General features: G+C 33.2%; 4 protein-coding genes across 5 annotated transcripts in view; 2 read left to right on the forward strand and 2 right to left on the reverse strand.

Annotated features, from left to right (window-relative positions):
* Positions 1-10603, reverse strand: part of LOC144847510 (small ribosomal subunit protein uS9) — a 58159-nt gene extending 47556 nt beyond the window's left edge. The window contains exons 1-6 of one of the 2 annotated variants that reach the window (XM_078703912.1): positions 10508-10603; positions 10346-10398; positions 9631-9732; positions 8067-8163; positions 7824-7871; positions 7083-7256 (exon numbers count right to left, since the gene is read on the reverse strand). In XM_078703912.1, coding sequence (XP_078560038.1) covers positions 7111-7256; positions 7824-7871; positions 8067-8163; positions 9631-9732; positions 10346-10396 — 444 coding nt within the window. In that variant the 5' untranslated portion in view covers positions 10397-10398; positions 10508-10603 and the 3' untranslated portion in view covers positions 7083-7110. Of the gene's footprint in view, positions 1-7047; positions 7257-7823; positions 7872-8066; positions 8164-9630; positions 9733-10345; positions 10399-10507 lie in introns of those variants that run through there. The other variant, XM_078703911.1, reaches the window with a different exon arrangement.
* On the forward strand, positions 257-6361 carry LOC144847851 (myotrophin homolog). The gene is made up of 4 exons (XM_078704385.1): positions 257-485; positions 3358-3471; positions 4192-4275; positions 4953-6361. The coding sequence occupies exons 1-4, from the start codon at positions 417-419 to the stop codon at positions 5049-5051; spliced, it is 366 nt and encodes a 121-aa protein (XP_078560511.1). The 5' UTR covers positions 257-416; the 3' UTR covers positions 5052-6361.
* Positions 10604-10640: 37 nt separating the features above from the next.
* LOC144847492 (thymidylate synthase-like) lies at positions 10641-14017 on the forward strand. Its single transcript, XM_078703887.1, has 8 exons — positions 10641-10730; positions 11096-11490; positions 11579-11758; positions 11942-12112; positions 12851-12951; positions 13068-13214; positions 13325-13470; positions 13767-14017. The coding sequence occupies exons 2-7, from the start codon at positions 11121-11123 to the stop codon at positions 13460-13462; spliced, it is 1107 nt and encodes a 368-aa protein (XP_078560013.1). The 5' UTR covers positions 10641-10730; positions 11096-11120; the 3' UTR covers positions 13463-13470; positions 13767-14017.
* A 1121-nt stretch (positions 14018-15138) lies between these two features.
* On the reverse strand, positions 15139-21926 carry LOC144847483 (activating molecule in BECN1-regulated autophagy protein 1-like). The gene is made up of 13 exons (XM_078703873.1): positions 21715-21926; positions 21000-21242; positions 20646-20818; positions 20315-20404; positions 19275-20131; positions 18806-19078; positions 18340-18523; positions 18099-18211; positions 17883-17993; positions 17206-17391; positions 16767-16867; positions 16454-16650; positions 15139-16313 (listed from the first exon to the last, which is right to left on the reverse strand). The coding sequence occupies exons 1-13, from the start codon at positions 21865-21867 to the stop codon at positions 15752-15754; spliced, it is 3243 nt and encodes a 1080-aa protein (XP_078559999.1). The 5' UTR covers positions 21868-21926; the 3' UTR covers positions 15139-15751.
* Between the last annotated feature and the right edge of the window lie 106 nt (positions 21927-22032).

The raw sequence follows: 22032 nt of genomic DNA on the forward strand, positions 1-22032 counted from the left end.
AATTGGGGGATGATTGAATGCGTTAGGTAAGGGGTAGCCTATCTCACCAACATATTATTATTATAAGCCTGATAAGTTTTTGACAAACTATTTAATAGTTTTAATTTAGTAAGACAGTAAGTTATTACAGTAATGTTCTTATTTATTATTAATATTCTTCTGAGTGTTTGACCCAATTGAGTGAAAATTATCCAATGAGACACACCCATTTTGTTTTCAGAGCAATTTTCACTGAAGGAAGAACCAACCACCACACACAGTCCACACTCTACTTCCGTATTTACGGAAAAGATTTTGGAAACGAGTTAGGCCTAGGCCTAGAATAAACTATTTAAAACCATTAAATAAGAAGGAAAAATACAACAGTATTGTTCTTATTTGCTCACTGAAATCAAATTTAATACACGTTTATAAACATGGCTGATCAAGTTAGATGGAGCTGTCAAAACGGTGATATAGAGAACTTAGAAAGTTCGGTTAGCGTGGTAAGTATAAACATTTCTTTCTTTGAATTTAAACGATAGGCAATAACGTGCTCGCTCCCGGCGGCCGGCCCAGCCAACAAGCCCGATGTAATCTGTATCTCTAGTAGGCCCAGGGGCCTAGCCTAGGTAAGTAGAGGCCTAGACACGTTTGTGTTACCAAGCCTCTAATAATTCTGTATTTATGCTGAAAGCACGAAGGAAAGGAAAAATATTAAAAAAAAAATAAAGGATCAGGTGCCGTTTTCGGCCACCTCGACTTGTATGGACTATACCATTATAAAAAGATGGGAAAATAGGGGTGTCCCATTTATTAATTGAGTGTGTTAATGTGTTAAAATACTGCTGCTTTTGTTCTTTTGTTTGTGCATTATGTTTCAGCAACAAAGGGAAAACAACTACGCCCTGCATGCTGTAGAATTAATTTCAGTTTTCAAGTTAATGCAGTATATTATGGCTCTTTATTTCTATATAATTTTTACAGATTTATAGATACAGAAAGTATATAAAGAAAGTTTTTATTCCAGTTACAAATAAAAAATATAATTTACCTAACGATAACACAGTAGTACATTTCATAAAGATGACAGTAGTACACTTAATAAGATCTATCACATACTGATTATTAGGTAATCAGTAAAACAAATAAACATTATAATTTTGTCAATGAATCTGTACCATTTTGTTCCCAGAAAACACAGCATTTTGACATTGCGTGTTTTTAGGTTTGGTTTTTCTAAAACGTTTTAAACACGTTTTTAAACGTTTCTGTGTAGAAATACATGTTCTAATTGAACAACGTTTGCATCAAAACGTTATAATAGCGAATGCAAAACGGAGCTGATAATGTCGCCATGAAGAGGATGATTGGTGTCTTCCAATATAGCATGGAATACATCGGCAAGCCGTTCGCTGTAGAACGAGTCAAGCATTTGCATAGACAAACCAATTACTTTCCACGCTCTACCCAGCACCTTCTCAATTCGGTCTTTATCCCCCTTACATTCCCTTACTGATATTCCTAGCCCAATATACAACATGCCCAAATAGAACATCACTGATTAGTAAAACATAAACATTCTATAGTACAAATATCCTGCTTTACCCCAAAGAACCGAGTTTCCTCAAGCAGTACGTCAGCAACTTCATAACTACGATCAACATGTCCACCCATTTAAGCTTTAGTCAAACACTACTGCCAGATACTTATAATTGTTAACAATCTCTACTTCCTTTACTTTAATTAATGTATACGATCAGACCATGGAGAAATAAGTTAGGAATAATTAATTATTTCTCCATGGTCAGACCAATTATGTTTTCGAAAATCAATCCTTATTTCTTTCGTTTTATTTATGTTTAGTTCAAGAAAATAAAAAATATGATTTATCTACCGATAGGATTGGGCCGATTAGAATGCATTTGCCAACATTCTTTTACATCTATCACAACATTATAGAGTTTAGGTAATTTAACCGATTGTAATGTAGTATTTAGGATGTTTAAATTCCGATTGTATTGTAGTATTTAAGATTTTCTAATTTCGAATCCGATTGTACTCAAATTTAAAGTGTTTAAATCCAGATAGGAATAGGCCTAGTATTTAATATGCTTTACTTTTAATTATACTGTAGTGTTTAGTTTAGTTTTTATATATAATAAGTAAGTATACCTACTTATATAGTTTTTATTTATTTATTCATAGGAATCACCTTTATATCGGTGTCACACATTTATCAGTTAATGGTGCATCCAATTTACAGACAAAATTACAAATAACATAAGCCACAAAGTTCTAAATACTAATACATAACAGCAAAACAAAATATAAACTAATTAATTAATTAGATCTGTATGAAAATACATAATATGTAAATTGTACAATATATATAACTACAAAAATAAAAACAGAACAACAAAAATACAGGATAGGCCTAATAAATAAATAAAACTTACAGATACATCCTTATAGAGATGTCTGTAGCTTGTTTACTATATTAATCAATTAGTTGAGAGAGGTAATGCTGATAACATTGTAGATCTAGTAACCCATGCTTTCATTAAATATTATTTACAATAAAAATCAAAGATTTTTCCTAATGTTTCATTTTCAGTGAATAAATTGTCTAGCATAAAGTGGTGTTTTAATTCCTGAGATCCACAATTAAAATTATCCCAGTACAGACTTAATTATTTTCTAACAGAGTTTAATGAAGGACATTTAAATAAAAAATGGTTTACTGTTTCTTTTTCGTACGTAATTTTAAATTGATACTCTTAAAATTAGTTTTATCTAACAAATATTGTTCAAGGTTTGGAGTTCCTTTATACATAGTATATTCCGTTAACGTTGTTTTGCATGGAATTTCGTTTTGCATTGGGCCTTTAAAAACCACTCGTTATGATCAACTTGTTTATTATTTTTCCTAAATGGCTTTTCCAGTTAGTAATAGTAGATGGTTCTTCATTAAATTTGTCTATAAAATTTTAAATTTGTCTATAAAATTTGTTTTATTTAAAATATCTTTAGTTAATATAGTAATATTGTTACAAAATCTTGGCATTTCCTAACACAGTACCTAATAATAACATGCCTTATAAAAAGTACATGCATTGCTAGTTTTTGATGTTCTGTATTGTTCCTTGTACTGTAGGTTACATAACAGAACAATTGTATTGTCTTCCCATTCAATAGACACCCTTCTCTACATAAAACATAATACACCACACCCCTATCATAATAATGGTATAGTCCATATAAGTCGAGGTGGCCGAAAACGGCACCTGATCCAAAATAAAATTTAAAATGCTTTCATTACTTATAAAGTTATTAGTTAGGCCCATGTTTTAATTTCATGTTTTTTTTTCTTCTCAGGCTGGTTTTGATATCAATGCTTTCATTGGACAGCGACCACCTCTACACATTGCGGCTGATTATGGTCAGCTAGATGTCATCAAATTCCTTGTAGGGAAAGGTGCAGACATTAATGTATGTATAAACTAACTATCCATCCTACAATCTTTAACCATGGAGGAAATATATAGAATATTTATTCTCCATCATTTCCTCCATGATTTAACAAACAGACAGCTTAAGTGCTTTTTATCAAAACAAAGCCAATAATAAAGCGATGATTTTATATTTTTTCCATGGTTAATTTGCAAATTTTTTCAGTATGCTGTATGTGCAGCTTTAATAAGATCATTTAAAAATATTAATCAAAAGCTTTGATTTGCTACAAATTATTAGGACCTAGGAACTATTTACATCATGTTAATATTCATTGCACATGCATGACAATTGGTCTGGCATGCAGAGATATTGGGACAAGTGACCTCACTCCGCACCTCAACACAGGTTTTAATGGTTTGTAGGTCCAGGCAACGACCGACACATTGACCTGACCTAGGTTGGTCATCGGTCATTACAAATCGAAAACTCCCTATTATTAAATGTAAGCATTTCGGCTTTGATCGCGTTGTTTCTTAATAACTTGGATATCACTCTTTATCAGCTATCCTGTAACAATTAATAATGATGAAATGTATGTAGTGAACTTTGCACAAAGAATCAAATGAGAGGAATTACCATATATGTTTGCTACTAATTATAAATAATTAATAAATGTTACTTAACAAAAAAGTGAAATTGTTGAGCACAACAATTTAAATTAATTGAAGTTAATAAAAACTGTTTTCATTTTCACAGAAAAAAGATAAATTGGGAATGACTGCAGTCCTAGCCGCCATCTATGAAAACCATTATGAATGTGTTAAATATCTGTTAGATAATGTAAGTTTAGGATGTGAATATTTATTTTTTTATTTATTCATTCTGATGATCAAGAGGATCAATCAAGGATAAAAACACAGAAAAGTACAAAAAGCAACTTATTTCAAATGTGGTCCCTAGATAATAATAATGCCCTTGTCAATTGTATGACCCCCGGGAGAGGTGCGTCATACCTTATGAATACCATAATGCACCCCTGAGTGAAAAAATTTACTTATCTTTAGGTCACCATAACACACCCATTTTGACGCATTGTGACCATAGTGACGGACATCGACACATCAGTGTTCATTGATGTGACATACCAGATTTTTTTACACACTCCTGCATTATAATTATTTGTAAATGGCGCATCCATGACGCACCTTCGCCGAGGGTCGTATAGTAGGTTATTCAATTGACAAGTGCATAAGAGATTCATCATTAGATGATTACAAGGTGTTTGGTTGGTAACACATTCACCACCCACTTTTGTTCACAAAGTTTTGTGGGGAATGTTCAATTTGACCAAGGGCAAGAAAAATATCTATATAATATACCACTACTAAGATAAACAATATTATGGATACAGTAACTAGACCCAAACTACATAATCTCAATTTCAAACATTTATTTTGATGTTACCATAACCAATATTGCTTTAAAATTAAATCTGAATCTTTAATTTTTTTTTCTAGGGAGCAAATACAAATGAAAAAGCACCCAGTGGAGAAACTCTCTTAGAATGTGCTGAGAATGATAAATTAAAAGAACTTGTGAAAAAATATATTAAGTGATCTGAGAAAAACAGCCAAACTCTACTGAATGTATGTGTCATGGAAAACCTCGTAGCATGGCTTACCTTTTAGGACGGCAAATGTTGATATCAAGGTTTTACTGACATGCATCACTGATTTCATTGTCATGCATCACTGATTTCATTGTCATGCATCACTAATTTCATTGTCATGCATCACTAATTTCACCTAGGAATGATTAAAAGGCTTTTGAAAATCAATTTAGAGAAACTCGTATTCAAAAATGTTTTGAAAGAGTAATAATTTTATAGATGATTCACTTTTTATGATATTCAGCGTACTTATCACAAAACAATTATGTTTGCTTCAATTTGTATTTTACTGATAGTTAACTCAATAAATTTATCCAAAGTTTATAATTTATATAACAATTTATATTTAGTTTGCAATTTAATATTGTACTGTGTAAAGGGCTTTTAAAACAGTAATATTAGTTATATGATGAATGCATATACTGTACTTTCTTTACACACACATGTTTATCCTCTACTTTCATGATAAACTTTTGTAAAAATAAAATGGTATTTTTAAGATATTTGTTAGTATTATAAATTATAATTAAAATGTGGTCTTTGGGAAATACAGTTTAAAATTTCTGTTTAAAAATCTGTTAAGCTATTTACTACAAAGTGTCTAATAAAGTATTATATTGGTTATGGTATCTAAAAAAGGACAACATATACAGTGTATTTGCACCTTGTTTTTGATTTTTTTCTGGTTATTTTATTCAAACCTTGAGAAGCTTTTAAATGATTGGTCGATGAAGTTTGCCCGATGTTTGATCCTTTACTATGAATTACAAATAAAATTAGCCTTAAAAATCTGCCTTATGTTTACCCCTTCAGATCTAAACTGCTTTTGGCCAGTTATTACAATATAAAGTATCTTTTATTCATATTTATGTACTTTTGTGATTAATTTTAGGGTTCTTGCATTATTTTTGATATTTGAAAAAGTCTTAGTGGTTACAACCAGGGGTTATTGAACTTTTTGCTTAAGCTCTGTCTACACTATCAAACTAGTTTGACAAAAAGGTATGATGTGCCCAAATATGGTAGTGATATACCCAAATATGGTAGTGGTGACCATATATAGGCACATCACTTTTTTTCACATAAAGTTTGATAGTGTAGACAACTTTCAATACAGATCTTCCAATTAGTATTTCTTATATTTTCTGAGCCTAGAGTGAGAAGTAATTTGTTTTTGTACATTCACCTCTGTATCTTTCGTATGTAGCTGTAATCATGTTTAAAACTTTATATTGCATTAAAATAATAATTATCTCACATTAATGTGTTGGTGTTATTATTGTTTTATTCAGGCAAAAAAAAAAGAAATTAAACACGACGCAATGAAAAAATATATATAATCATTGTATAGTCACTAGCAGCCAGGAAAGCAGAAAAGCAGCTTAAGCCACTGTGTACCTAAATGACTACTAAATAAGTAATAGAAATAATATAAATAACATACATGAGTTAATTGCTTATTATATCTCACATTAATGTTTAGCTTAATATATCTTCATATCTCCATTATAACAGTTACCTGTTTGAAATGAGAGACTCGTCCAAGTTGATTCTAGACAGAGATTCGGCTTAATATTTGTAAAAAGCATTTTGACACATGTTATACCAAGGTAATGCAACAACAGGACACTGAACTTGCCAAGACCCATCCACAGATAATGGATTGATCTCCGGAGCTGAACATCATGTTGTTAGATTGCCTTTTTTATATTATACAGTTGAGCTGGAAGAAAAAAAATCAGGACACCTGCTGGTGGCGCAATCGGAAAGAAAACAAGAACTAAAAGCTTGTATAGTTCTACTCTTAGACGGATCAGTATTTTGCAGACAGAAGATCCTGTTTCACGAGATGGATGAAAGGCTATTGGGAAGGTCAACCATAGCTGTAATTTTTTTTCCATCAAACTTTAATTTAAAATACAACAAAAAAATTCAACAAAATCATCTTTTCTCAACGTTATTTATTCATTTTTGCCTATTCAATGATGTACATAGCCATATATAATTTAACGGTATGACTTCTGGTAGCGTGCACGAGCACCTGGGCCGCCAAACTTCTTAGGCTCACAGCGACGTGGATCAGCGACCAATAAGGACCTGTCGTATTGGATTAGGATGTCCTTGATCTCTTTCTTAGATGCCTCATCAACATCTATAAAAATAAATTGCAATAAAGTAGAAAATCAACTAAAAATGAGCACAAACATTTAAAAATATTGACATTATAATTAAATGTTGATATGTTTGTAGTACATCATGTATATATATATAGTTTTGAAAATAATAATTGTTATTATATATAAACAATATAATCAAACACGGACATATCTCAATGGCTCATCTTTATTTGGATTAAATAACAATTCCAGGAAAATGACAGAAAAAAGCTGAGTTGAACTGTTTTGAACATGAATATTATCAGAAGCTTGTTGCGGGGTTGGAAATTTGGTAGAAAGTGACATCACTATTGAAAAAAAAATTTCATACGCATCCAACAGCAAGAAACTCGCCAATTACAGGATGGATAAACTATTTTATAATTTATCATGCTTATAAACTCAGGTTTAAACTTTAAACTTAAGTCTTATTTGGGAGTGGAGTTGAAAGAGTCAATCAGGATTGAACCCTGGACCTTGAGATTGGAAGGCAAGCACGTTAACCACCAAGCTACAGCTCCACTACTCATTTCTCAAACATTAAGAATTATAAAATTACTTACATTTTTGGTAATATGCAACGAGAGACTTTGAGATAGCTTGTCGAATAGCTACAAGCAAGATAAAAAAAAATTTGATTTTTAAAAATTGTTGTTTAACACGGATGCAAAACACAATTTGAAGAATGGTTGTGTATCAGTAAAAAGTAAAAGTATCATCATCATCTTTATGAAGACCATCGTGAGTAACATCATTTACACATGATTAATTGTTTCCATCAACTGAAAATAAAAGTGTTGTCTTACCATAGATTTGCGCGATTCTTCCTCCACCTTTAACGCGTACTCGGATATCTACACCAGAGAATCGCTCAGCTCCCAACAAAAGTAGAGGTTCCTGCACCTAAAGTGGCAAAGCAAATAAACATTTAACAAGATAATGAGAAATTAATGTGCTGTGTTGTTTAAGCACGTTATTTATCCACATTTTTAAAGTAGTGATTGTGCTTCCCCCTTTTTAACTCTATATGACTGTGGTAATTTATGTTTTAAAATGTTACATAAATGTCATACCAATAGATGACCAGAATTGTTAATCAGTAAATTGATTGAAGAGTTTTGATAAACAGGGCTCAAGTTGGCATAATTAAAGATAGGGATAACGATGTAAAATTAAAAGTTAATATTTTTCAAACAAATTATACATTGGCTGTTAGTATTTTGTATCAATATTATAATAAAGAAAGAATTATGAAAATATGACTTGTAGTTTTCGAAATATAGGGTTTAAAACATCGTCGAAAATGATCGTTTTTAGCCACGAACGATGTAAACAAATTGCGCCAATTGACAATTGTATGAACTAGCCATTTTTCGTAAAAATAATTAAATAAAATCATGGTTTTAAGTAATATAATTTGTATATCAACATTGTAAAATTCAATAAAATATGATATTACTTATTTATTATATAAAAAAAAGTGTTAATTTAACTTCATTCGAAGAATTTCAATGCATTATTTTCACGTGTAATTGGACAGGCCTTAGACCATGTGACTTCACGGCACTCGCGAGAAAATTATTCCGCTGTGTGTTGATTCGCGTCAACCAATCAAAGGGCGAGAATCCAAAATCGTTCAACCGTGAGACCTGCGGAGCGGTCGAATGCAGAGGTTTGATTGGCTTGCAATGACATCATACCACAAAATGGCGTTTTTGTAGTTGAGCCTCTCGGAATTTTCCAAAAATTATTTTAAAAATGGACAAAACGGATATTTTTCATGGTATATGGGTTGTTACTATGAAATATTCGAATCATAAAGGCCTCATATCGGGATAAAACTGTTTTTTTAGCACTTAAAATTAATATTTTTCTTAGTAACAAGCACATGGTATGTGGAACTATATTATCTTGGTGTAGGAATAAAAAACATTTTGAGGTCATAAGAGGCTCAACTACAAAAATAAGGTTGAAAATGGTAGGTCATTGAGCCTTCCGAGGGTTTCGTAGTAAACAAAGTCTATACGCGCTAGGCGATAACGATCTTTTAACCACTATATTCACATTTTTGGTTGAATGAAATGGAAATAAATAATACTTTATCTTATAGATTAATAGGTAAATAAATATTTACTCAAAAGGATATTTTCGTAATTAATTTATTTTCAGAATAATTACCTAATAAAAAGTGTTTACCAAAGTAAAAAAACACTGCGTCAATGACATTGCGCGCATAGTAACGTGCGCGCTGTTTAATCGTGGTAATGAAAATGGAGTCAGCTCTCGGTATCCCTATTAAAGAGTTTAATTGTAGTTTAGACTTGATGGAATCAACCTGTAAAGGATGGTGAGGGTTGGTGATAGCCTTACCTTGAACCTGAGGGCAGCTGGCTCAACAAGATCTAATGGTCTTCCATTGACTTTCACCATTCCATTTCCCCTCTTACAATGGGCAACTGCGGTTGCAGTTTTCTATTGAAATAAAATAATTTATTATTACAGGTATTTACATTTATTTAGTATACTGCTTGTGTGATGTTGACGATTCTTTTTGTTGGTCCAATAAAGTATGATAAAAAAATAAATCACAGGATAATTATGTGCATCAGTATAAAACAAAAGTATCATCATTATTAGTTTATGAAGACCATCGTGAGTAACATCATTTACACATTATCGAAGGAGCTACATTGTCATTGTATTCTAAGTAAGTAAATTGATTGAATTTGTGTAGGCCCCTAGATAGCAGAAACATTTGCATGTTATTACTAAGATTTATTTTATGTAGGCCTCCTGTCCAACACACTGATATTGATATTAAATAGGATGGATGATGGCAAAAATAGAGAATTATTATTTAGATAATTTGGTTTATTTCAATTTAACATCTGTAAAAACATGTAATTGTACGTTAAATAACACGAACGACCCATAAAATACACAATCCCAATCGCTCAAACCACCCTTACTGGCACTCCATCAAAGCAAGAATGGATGCATCTCTCCTGCCACATGCAGCAGGCCGCGTCGCCAACCAGTGGACCAGTTGTAGGCCCAGCTCGACTCATCCAACATTTCTTCTTACCTTACGACCGAACACTTGAACGGATTGTTGTGGCTGCCGGGGGGTAGTCATTTCTATAAAGTAAATGAGCAATTAATTACAATACATTAGATTTAATAGAACTCAAAATGTATCTGAATTTATTAGAAATAACCCTATAAATATGTGAATAAAAACACTTACTTTTTTCACGAGGTTACCGTGCAAGCCCGAAGATCGAAAAGAGCGAGAAACATGGCTAGCCTCTAGTCTTTTTCTGCCAGCCGTTTTAGAAAATTTTTGAAAAACGCCCTCAAAGGTTTTCGCTCAAACCACACGACGCGGGATATGGCAACCAATCGACCAAAAACGCGCGAAATATTAATTGTGTGGTGGTTTTGGTGTATGTTGTTGTTGTTGTACATTAGTAAGTATTAATTGTCATATTTACCGAATTAGACTTATTTTACCAAATTGGTTTAGTACATTATTATTACATAGTATGTCAGTTAATTATACTCATTTTGCTGCTGTCAATGATGATGCAAAATGAGTTGAAAAAAGTAAGTAAGGTATATAATTATAAAAAAATAGATTAGAGTACATGTAGTGTGGGGAGAGAGTGTGTGAGATCAGCTGCATGCAGTGATGGATACAGAAAATTTAAAATTATAATTAAAGTAAGACCTTTATTATGTGTGAATTTAAATAACATTTAAAATATATTTAATTTAACTATTGAATTAATAATATAATTATTATTATTATAGTTTTTGATTGTTTTAATGTTAGTTTGTTTCCAAGTTGAAATACCAAGATGTCTGTTTTGGAAGAAGTATCACCGTCAAAATTAAACGAACAAAACCACAAATTAAAATCTCCTGAAAAGAGGACAGATGTATCATCAAGTGTTGACCAACAAGGACTTGAAATAGCAATAAAAAAGATGAAGACGGATGATAATGAAGATTTAGAAAATGCTGAAAAGACGTCAAATACAGAAATAAACGGAGGCGAGGAGAAGATGAACATCGACGCTCCTGGTAACCATGGTGAACCGAGACACGAGGAAATGCAGTATCTTGAATTGATTGACCGTATTATCAAAACTGGTCAGCTCAAAGGAGACAGAACCGGTACCGGTACCATAAGCATATTTGGTACACAGAGTCGGTACTCATTGAGAGGTAATTTAACAACCCAAGTTGAAAATAAATATTATCTCAAAATGTTAAATTTGAAACAGATTTGAATTAATGATTGTTTTTTTTATAGATCAATTTCCACTGCTAACAACAAAGCGTGTGTTTTGGAGAGCTGTTGCAGAAGAACTGCTCTGGTTTGTCAAAGGCTCTACAAATGGAAATGAACTACGAGAAAAGAACATCCACATTTGGGATGCTAATGGCTCTAGAGAATTTCTTGATCAAAGAGGTTTACCACACCGTGAAGTTGGTAGGTAGAAACAATTTCCTAGTAAGCAGGGATCGTTTTAGCTAGCATAGCTTGAAGGTCCAAGAAATGTAGTCGATTCTGGCTAAGTTTCTGAAATCTTTAAGCACAGAACAGGACCTTCTTTGAATCTAGTTTCACATAAAACATACCCTCAAATTTTATAACAAATTATCTTCATTTTAGGTGATTTAGGGCCAGTTTATGGTTTCCAGTGGAGACATTTTGGCGCTAAGTACACTAACATGCATGCAGACTATACAGGTCAAGGAGTTGACCAATTAGCAGAGGTCATTAAAACAATCAAAGAAAATCCAAATGATCGCAGAATAATTATGTCTGCTTGGAACCCAACAGGTATGTGCTTTTGTTTGTTTGGCAAATGTATTTTAAGACATTTCAAGTATAAATTCTGTGGAGTTAATTGTTTCCATGGTGACAATATGTATGATGTATGCATTAATCCTTATCAATAATAAACTGATTTTGATTGAAAGATGTTATCTAGTATCAACAATATGTTGTAAATCCATTATTTATCCAAAAAATTATAAAATAGTTATTTTATATTATCTTTAATTAAACTAAAATAATTTTACTTTTTTTCACTGCTTGCAGTTTAATGTAAGGTAAGTGGTCAATGGATAATGACCCCTGACCCCTATTTTCATGAGGTGCCAAGTTTATATAATAAAGCAATTGCAATATTATAATGAAAGCTATAGCCTAGGCCAAAGACATAAAAATAGTAATTCTGATATTATTTATTTAAATTTCACGCTTGGCCACTCTTGATTTCACATAGTAAACACTTCATCTATGTTATGTCTATGTCATATCATATACTTTGTATTTCATATAATTTATTATTTATTATATAAATAATTTATACAATATACTGTATTCCAAATGTATTAAAATCCTCTTTGCATGATCATTTCTTTTTTGTTGTCATTTTCTTACCTTTTCAGAAAACACTTTAAATTTATATTGAATGTTTATAAATATATAGAGGCACTTGTTACAACATTTAATTACATAAACTTTTTTGGGTAGAGTGTGTTTTATCTGAAATTTCTTCCATTCATTTTGTAGATCTTCCCAAGATGGCCCTTCCTCCATGTCACGCCTTTGTACAGTTTTATGTGTCTAATGGGGAGTTGTCATGCCAACTCTATCAACGATCTGGTGACATGGTAAGTCTGTTGTTTTTTCACACCAAACTTTTAGATACTTTGTATTAATGTTCAGAAACTATACAGAAACTTAATTCTTGTACACCTCTTATCTATAATCACCTTCTCTTTTATAGGGGTTAGGTGTACCTTTCAACATTGCCAGCTATTCCCTATTAACGTACATGATAGCCCATGTGACCAAGTTAAAACCTGGAGACTTTGTGCACACAATTGGAGATGCTCATGTTTACAGCAATCATGTTGAGCCGCTTAAGATACAGGTAATTGCCGTTTATTTTATATGCCAATTTTATTTTATGATATAATTTTTAACATACATTTTGTTTTTATAAAATAAAACTATAATGTTTTTGTTTTCCCTTTTTTTCAGTTGCAACGGGAACCAAAACCATTCCCAAAATTGGTAATTAAAAGAGCAGTTGAGAATATCGATGACTTCACATTTGCAGACTTTGAGATTCAAGGCTACAAATGCCATCCAAAGATCGCAATGGCAATGGCTGTATAAATACTATTCTATCTCAACTCTTTAAAGATATATTGTCCCCCTAAACAAATCATTTTTAACATTTTTTTTAATTTGCCATTTTAATGCCAAATAATAGTTCTGCCTTTTTGACCAAAAACTGGATCGAAAAGAAAAAAAATGTCCATGAAGAAAATTTTATTTAAAATGTTTTTTTGGTTAAATTTAATCATTTCTTTTGTCTTTTTATAAGTGAAATATTTTTTTTTCTACAGAAATGAATAACTGACTATTAAAACTGCAAAATGGCCTATTCAAAATCTGATTTTTTATGTTTTAGGGCGACAATACATCTTTAAGTATATTAGATATGGGAATTATGTTATGTAGTGCATAGTTTAGCTCAATAGGTTTGTGTTTATACAAAGTTGAGTTGTGAGAAGAATCTAGTTTATTAATAAGACAGTACTTAGTCAGCTGTAGCTGGTGTCTCAACTACAAACTGAATCTTTGTTCAACCACTGCCTCAAAGTATTTATATTTTGTGAAACTGTTGAAAATTTCATACAACATGTAAATAAAACATATGTAAATAGATTGGATTCGTTGTTTTTGTATTACAGTAGGCCAGAAAAAACAAAATACTTCCACATATTGTCTTTTCCTTACTAACACCAGCAGCGGGTATTTTAATTTTGTCAAGTATCGGTAGATATGCAATATGTGCCTAATTGATTTGTTAAGTCAACACTATCAAGTTTATGTGACAAAAAATTTGTGATGTGCCCAAATATGGACATGAAGATGTCATATCACTACCATATTTAAGCACATCACTACCATATTTAGGTACATCACACTAGTTTTATAGTGTGGACAGCCTTATGGTGTAATTAAATGAATTGATTGCAGTGAATTCAACAGAAACACTCTAGAAGTAGTTTAGAATTTTGTTTTATTATCTTTAATATTGTATTTTAATAAAAGAATATAAACATAAAGAAAACAAATATACATTGAAAATCTGAGAAAAACAAAACTCTAATTTAAAAAATAAATTGTAACACTATAAAAGTTTATAGCAACGATTGAATTACTTTGTTTTCGAAAGTAGAATTTTAAACATAATTAGGACTCTACACCGACTCTGGTATAAGCCCACCTCCGCACAACATTTTGGTAACAGGTCAAGGGTCAAGCTACCCCTAAACTAATCTGCTGGATATACCCTGGTTTAAATTCAAAAGAGGGCTTATACCAATTATTAGCACCATAAATAAACAAAAACAGCACATAGTGTTAAAAAAATACAGTAGGCCTACTTAAATTTTTACAAACTAAAAAATGATAATACCTTTACTGCACTGCCTAGTAGTATAGGCATATTATACAAATATAATTTACTTAAGGGAAAAAATAAATTGTAAGAGCTCAATCTAAAGCCCTAAACTAAAACAAAAATAGAAGAGAAATTTTAAAACAAAAATTATTGAATAAATGAAAGTTATTTTTCAAGTTATAAATCACTCTATCTTTCAAACTGGTAACATTAAAAGTAAAGCCCTGTCTACACTATCAAACTTTATGCGGCAAAAAAATGTGATGTATCCAAATATGGTAGTGGTATGCACAAATATGGTAGTGATATGGGCACATTACTTTTTTGTCACATAAAGTTTGATAGTGTAGACAGGGCTTTACGCTATCATTTTCTTTAAAAAAAACAAATTGCACAGTCTTTGTCTGAGGCAGGAAATGATCGGTATTTGCTTCAATTACAGTAGTATTTTCTATAGAAATATCAGAGAAAGAACAAAACATGATCATATGTTGATAAATAGATTAATCTTGTGTACCAATAATCTCAAGGAAATTTACAAATGGCAGTCTAAGTTTATTATAAAAGTTTAAAACTAAGCACTTTGAAGATTGTGTCTAAAACTAGAAATTGATAAAACATCTTTTTTTCTAAATTAACACTTGTTCAATTATTGAAAAAGCAGTATGGACTTAACATGATCATGGGTGTTTATTACAAAATAAGTCGAAAGTAAATCAACAAAAGAAAAATCTTTTTTAACCTGTTCAATTTAACTGGTATAAATCCGCTTTTGCCTGCTAAATTGGTATTGGCACCTTACTTTGACATTGGACCTATATCTGGTACAAACATTTTTGCGTTGATCAGGAAAGGCTAACATTTTAGTCTACCGCATAAATTGGTAGGTGTGTCTGTTGGAAACTTTGCAGGTGCTACTAGACAAGACAGAGTTGTTCTGCTTATTGTTGAAAACATCTTGGAATGTTAGATCGGTACTACAGACTTTTACGCTAAACACTTTCACCAGTCTCATGGTCTCGGCTTTCTTCCGTATCTGAATGATGTTGGTTTTCAGCACCACCAATTACTACCTCCCCCAGTTCAACATCACCCCTTTCATCAGCATTTACCAACTCCCCCATTTCAACATCACCCCTTTCATCAGCATTAGCCTCTTCCCCAGGGTTTTGCTGTTCTTCAGCTGGCTGTTCATCAGCTAAGACAGGAACTAATGGCACACCTTCCTGACTGGAATTACTATCTCCATCTTGTGCTGCTTCAATCACAAGCAGCTGTTCCGTTTGTGTTGATGTACTTGACATACTAGATGTACTCCGTCTTTCCATTGGTTCGTCATCATCCTCACCAGTTTGTGTCGCCCGTGCTACCCTAGGAACTCGAGCTCCGGCCCTTTCGCTACCGGGATCGTCGGGGAATTGGATTCCAAGAGCCATTAAACTGATGTCATTGTAAAGACGAGCTCGTTGTACAGGGTCGATGCTGTATCGACTGTACATGTCTCCGTTACCGTTTGATTGTTGATTTTGGTCCTCATTTATTGCTACAGATGGGCTAAATAAATATAACATATTATATAATTATAGTAATTTATTGGCTGTACTGAGAGCCTATAAAAAATGGGCTCTTAAGCTTGGCTTGAAGAGTCTCAATATACACACATAGTAAGTAAAGGATGAAAGAGAAAAACTTACCTGGCAACACAAATACGAAGATCACCTTTAGTGGTGCCATAGGCTATGCCTGCTCCTGGGCTTGGAATCCATTTGACAACGTTCACACTAGCATGCTGCCTTTGATCTCCATCTCCGTTGTGTAATATAGAGTTTACTTGTACAAGTGAATTCTCCCCACCATACGGCGCCTGCATTTTGAATACCTGTGCCATAGTCTGCAGAAGACAACAATTTTATATAATAAAGTGTTCTCCCAACGCAGGTTGTCTTATATAGCAATTAGCACCTACTTCAAGAGCTAAAATATCAGTTTCAAAGGTCATACACTTACCCTTCTAGATGTTTGATTCAAGCAGTGTAACCGTCTAGCTGCCAGGCCAACAACTACATAATTACCTAATGGTGAAAGACTTGTACAAATTGCATTTGGACCTGAAATACAAATCATTAAATATTATCAATTCTAGATCTGAATATACCTTATATCAATGTATAACATTAAGTACTGTATACTTAATTGATTACAGCAATTACATATTTTTATCCATTTATAGTTCTAGTATAATTATCAAATCTGATTATTATTATATTATTATGTAATTTGAGAAAAAAAGTGTGATGTGCCCAAATATGGTAGATAGTGATATTCCCAAATATGGTAGTGATATGACATCATCATATCCATATATGGGCACATCACATTTTTTTGTCACATAAAGTTTGATAATGTAGACAGAGCTTTAATGGAAAACAATATTAAAATAACATACCAAAACTTTTAGTATATAAAACATCACCAAAGTTGTTTGGCATGAGTGAGTATATTGCTAGAACACCATTGTCAGGGAAACCAAAAGGACTTGGAACAAACGTTGCTAAGAGTCTACCATCCTGGGACAGGTCACAGCTGTTGTCATTGTGAATCTTACAGTGTGGGACGATAAGACACGATTTGGCTGTTAAAACAAAAGATTTTAATTAGTCAATTGAAGAATGTGAAGCATTATTATGGGATGGTACGATATGCCTGATATATATATTTACATTTTAAATTGTAGAACAAGTTACTGGAAGTCGTTTCACTCCTTTTCAACTTAGGCTTATTGCCAAGTGCTCAAAGGTGGCAACCATGTTCACAAAATAAACCCAGGAGTAAATGGGTACCTGGTAAGGTCAAAACACAACTTTGCACTGATTACTAGCTGCATTATGGGAGTATGTTTCCATACGTGATTGATCCAAATAATGATCGGGGTAATAATGCGGTAATAATGTGAAGCATTGTGCAATAAGAGCTACATAAGAACGAATATTATTATTTTTATTAAGAAACTGTACATTACACGTCTTTGGGAGTGGAGATGATTTTTTTTAAAAAGATCCTGACAGGATTTGAACCTAAAACCTTGGATTTGATGCGGATTTAAAATGGAATATTGATATTTACCATCGCTGATATCTGGTAACTCTTGTTTTGTAAAATCCCACCACTGCAGACGATGTGTTGTGCTCTTGATGTTATTAGCCACTGCTGTTTCTCCACGTACTAAAAATGCATCTATGATATTAAATTATGGTAAGACGATTAAGTTTGATTAAATTAAGTAATCATCTACAGAACATATTCTTGTTGAAAACTTTATAAGTGGAAAATAAAACTTACCAGCTATGGCCCTGTTGACAACAGCATGAACATTCCGAGGAGGTCTGCCAATTTCCTCATCAAAAATACTCACGTCATAGTGACGATGTAGAGGCTGTTGGGCTGGACGAACCCTAATAATACAATTGAAAATAAATCAGTAAAAGTGTCAGTAGAATGATATTAATTATCTATAAAATACTTCAATTTTTAAAACATAACAAATATTAGTTCTTGGTAAAAATCAGCATTTTTTTGTCACCTTTCCATTCCTCGCGATAGTCTATGAAACCCAAGCCTTGATCTTCTTACTTCACGGTGCGTATCATCACCGGACACGCCTGCTAGACGTTGTCCACGGTATTTGCGTCTTGACGTCCAGCTCCGTGTTAGTGGTCCTGGATTTTGTATCCTTCTAGCTATTCTTCGTATGTTAGAGAGGCCAGCTGTTTTGGTGAAAATAATGCCAACTTTTAATACAATGATATCTCACAAATTTTGGGGTAGATTTCAGATGGTGTATTGTTAATTCTGTGATCAATATGTCATACAATACATCTAATAATAATACGAATTTGTAATGCGCCAATTCCAGCAGTAAGTGATCAAAGGAGCGGAGTATGAGAGAGCTCAATTTGAAAGAAAAAGATTAGTTTTCAAGGCAGATTTAAAGGCGATAGGCGATCTTTTAAATATAGTCTGAACAATTGAGGGCACTGTGTTCTTACCTGGATCAGTTGGTCTTGACCCATCCTGTTCCGAATACCGCGCCTCTACACGCTCCCGAACACGCTCTCTAATAGATTGCCTAACACGATCAATGCGTTCCATTCTACGAACCAAGGCTCTATTTTGGTGATGTAAACAATGATGCCGTGAGGAGGATGATGAGGTTGACGGTAGGAAAGTGGAAGCCATGAAGGAAGATGATGATGAAGACTGAGAGGTCGATGGCCTTTGTGTCTGTTCTCTTGATGTACTAGCACTACTACTTTGGAAATCTGTAAAAAAGAAAAAACAACTATGAAAAAAGATAATAATCTATCTCTATCTTCAAGCATGCATGCTGCACTTCTGATTCCAGGAACAATACATACAGGTGGGTTGCAAGATAATCAATATAAGTAAGTCATGAATATAGATAACTCTGAGGGGGACATTCAATAAACTGTGCCTTTGCCTTCCATACCAACTTACTTGGGTTATTCGAGTTTGAAGTGGTAGAGGTAGGTGTAATTGTACTACTTGAGGGCAGCAGGTCGTCAGAGGACGGTTGCTCATTCAGTTGTGATGACGATGTTTCACCTGGCGAACCAGTAGATTGCATAGATGAGTTTGAATTAACATTGGAATTTGCATCAGATGCGGTCGTCGTCAAACTAAGCTCTGGGTGAAGGATAGTCCTCAACTCTAACGCAGTTGGCGTTCTACTTTCGTTATTTTCAGTACGAGAGTCTGGTGAACGCCAAGCGTTTATACGTTGCCTAAAAGGCCGATGTTGTATTGCTGTACCAAAAACTGAATTCGTTCTTCTTTGAGTTAAGATACTATTATCCTGATTACGAGGAATTTCTGCCGATTGATTCTGAAGATTTGATAAAACAGAATCAAGAATTTGTCTGTGTGACATAGCATCACGACCAGCGGCTCTGTGAGCTTCTCCCGATACTAATGCATCGGTTGCACGATTAGCTACTGTTTCCAACGTCACAGAAGCGGCATAATTTCTGGCTTGTGACAATAGTGATCTGCTATTAATTTCCTGGCTATCGGTGGATACACTTTCATCCGATCTTGATAATAAATTGTGAATCTCCCTTGATTGGTTGGATGCATGCGCCAATGTAACTTCTGCCGTGTTCAATCTGTCTCTACGTGCATTTGCACGTCTCACGCGATATTCAACAGTCTGCGTGTATGGTATTTCATTACCACGCCTTGGAGGGCGCTGTATTTCAAAACTGTCCGAATCATCTTGTCTAAATTGGAAAAATCTTCTAGAGAGAGGTCTTTGAAAAGAGCCAGCAGAAATCCTATTATCAGCAAACATTGAACTGAAAAAAGAATTGATATATGGTTTAGTATCAATTATTTATCTGTAATAACAAAATGATCAGTATTTATCAATGACTGTAAATGACCAGTATATATAATGCAAATAGAATTTTATCAACTCTGACAAACAGAATATCATGAATTGTTATTGTTGATAGTAAATTAAGCACAAACTGACTCACCTATGTGCGGCATCTACATCATTCTCCTCTCTTGGTTTGTTTGAAATGCCAGTTAAAAGAAAATCTCCATATGTACTGAACCGTATCAATCTAGAAAACAAAATGTCACACATATATATCATTCCTTATCGTTCTTTTTGGTTCCTATGAGCCGCCTAGCCTGGGAGACTTCAATGCTGTAGAGATGGCTTGCAACCTTGTTATATACCTGAATGAAGGCTGTAGTATGCATCACACTAGCAGATAACCACATGAACAAGAATTACTATTTAAATTGCTGTCAATTCTCCAATATCTTGACAACTTTATTTATTATACTGTAATTACTAACCTGACTCTTTCATTTAGGCATGCTGTTTTGACAGAAGCAAATGGCTTTGGCTGACTCCAGTTCCAAAGAGAGATTTGATTACTAGTAGCTATAGCAAGAACTTGATCTTGTGGATGGAATGACAATGATGAAATAGCATTATGATGCTCTGATACCCACACTTCACTACCACCCTAGGAAAACAAAAAACATGTACAGTTAGTTAATGCTAATATTGTATGCGCACTACTACAGGTACTGTATACAGTACACCATAGGTTGACATTACCATTGAGCACTTATCATCAAAGCTTGGGCTTATATCACGAGTAAATACGCAAAGTAAGTCATGAGCTAAGTTTTAAATCTACGTACATGTAAATCCCACACTCGGACTTCACCACCCAAACAGCCGGATGCCAGGATCTCATTCGATGACGGATGAAATGTCACACACCACGGCGTCCTGGGGTGTCCGACCAGCGTCATTATACATTCTTGTGTACGGACATCTGTGATTCGAACATTATGGTCCCCATGTGTTGACGCCATTAATGTGTCATCAGAACTGAATGCTACGATAATTGTTGCTTTTACATTTTCTGTTAATGTCACAGGCTGAAAAAAAAATAAATACATATATAGGAATTAAGAAAGTATAAGTTAAGAAGCATATTAATTATTTTACAGTAATTATCTCTTTTATTTATTTAATTCAGAAATAAAAATAAAACAAGATATAAAGGAGCATCAACGAAACAAATCATTCGAACAGATAACAACTAGTAAACTACCGTAAAAAATCAATTATAAAATATCATTTAATATTATTATTTTATTGATTTTTATTTAATATAAATTTATAAATAAACATTAACAATAATGGTATAGGCCTAGGCCTATCTATATGTAATGTTTTCCTATTAACATTTCAATAGTAGCCTAATCCTAGAATTGATTTTCGTTAGCAAATCCTATGATAAGTCTAGGCCTACCCGCAAGATACGTGGGTCCAGGTCTGGTGCTAGCCTACCGGGGGTGAATGTCATCTTCTCTACCCTTACAAAAACAAAAAATAGGGCGAACCTACCTTATTGACGCTGGGTGATTCTGCTGTCTTTTTCTCGGCAAATCTTCTTATACGTGTCGTTATTTTATTGCAATGTTTTCTTGATCTTTTAAATATCTCATTTGTGATATTAAAACTTTCACAAGTAGACTTCATATTTGAATTTTTCGACATATTTGAGGAACAAGTAAATAACAGCTGTTTTACCTACATCTATCAAAGTGGCTTTTCTCTTGTTTCGCTTGTTTTTCATGAACCGTAAACAAAATAGGGGCGGAAGTAGTAAGTGACCTTGACCTTTAAATATCTAATTTATAAATTCAAATCAAAGATTATTCG

Source organism: Antedon bifida, chromosome 7 (genome assembly GCF_963402885.1).
Source record: "Antedon bifida chromosome 7, ecAntBifi1.1, whole genome shotgun sequence".
Classification (NCBI taxonomy): Eukaryota; Metazoa; Echinodermata; class Crinoidea; order Comatulida; family Antedonidae; genus Antedon; species Antedon bifida.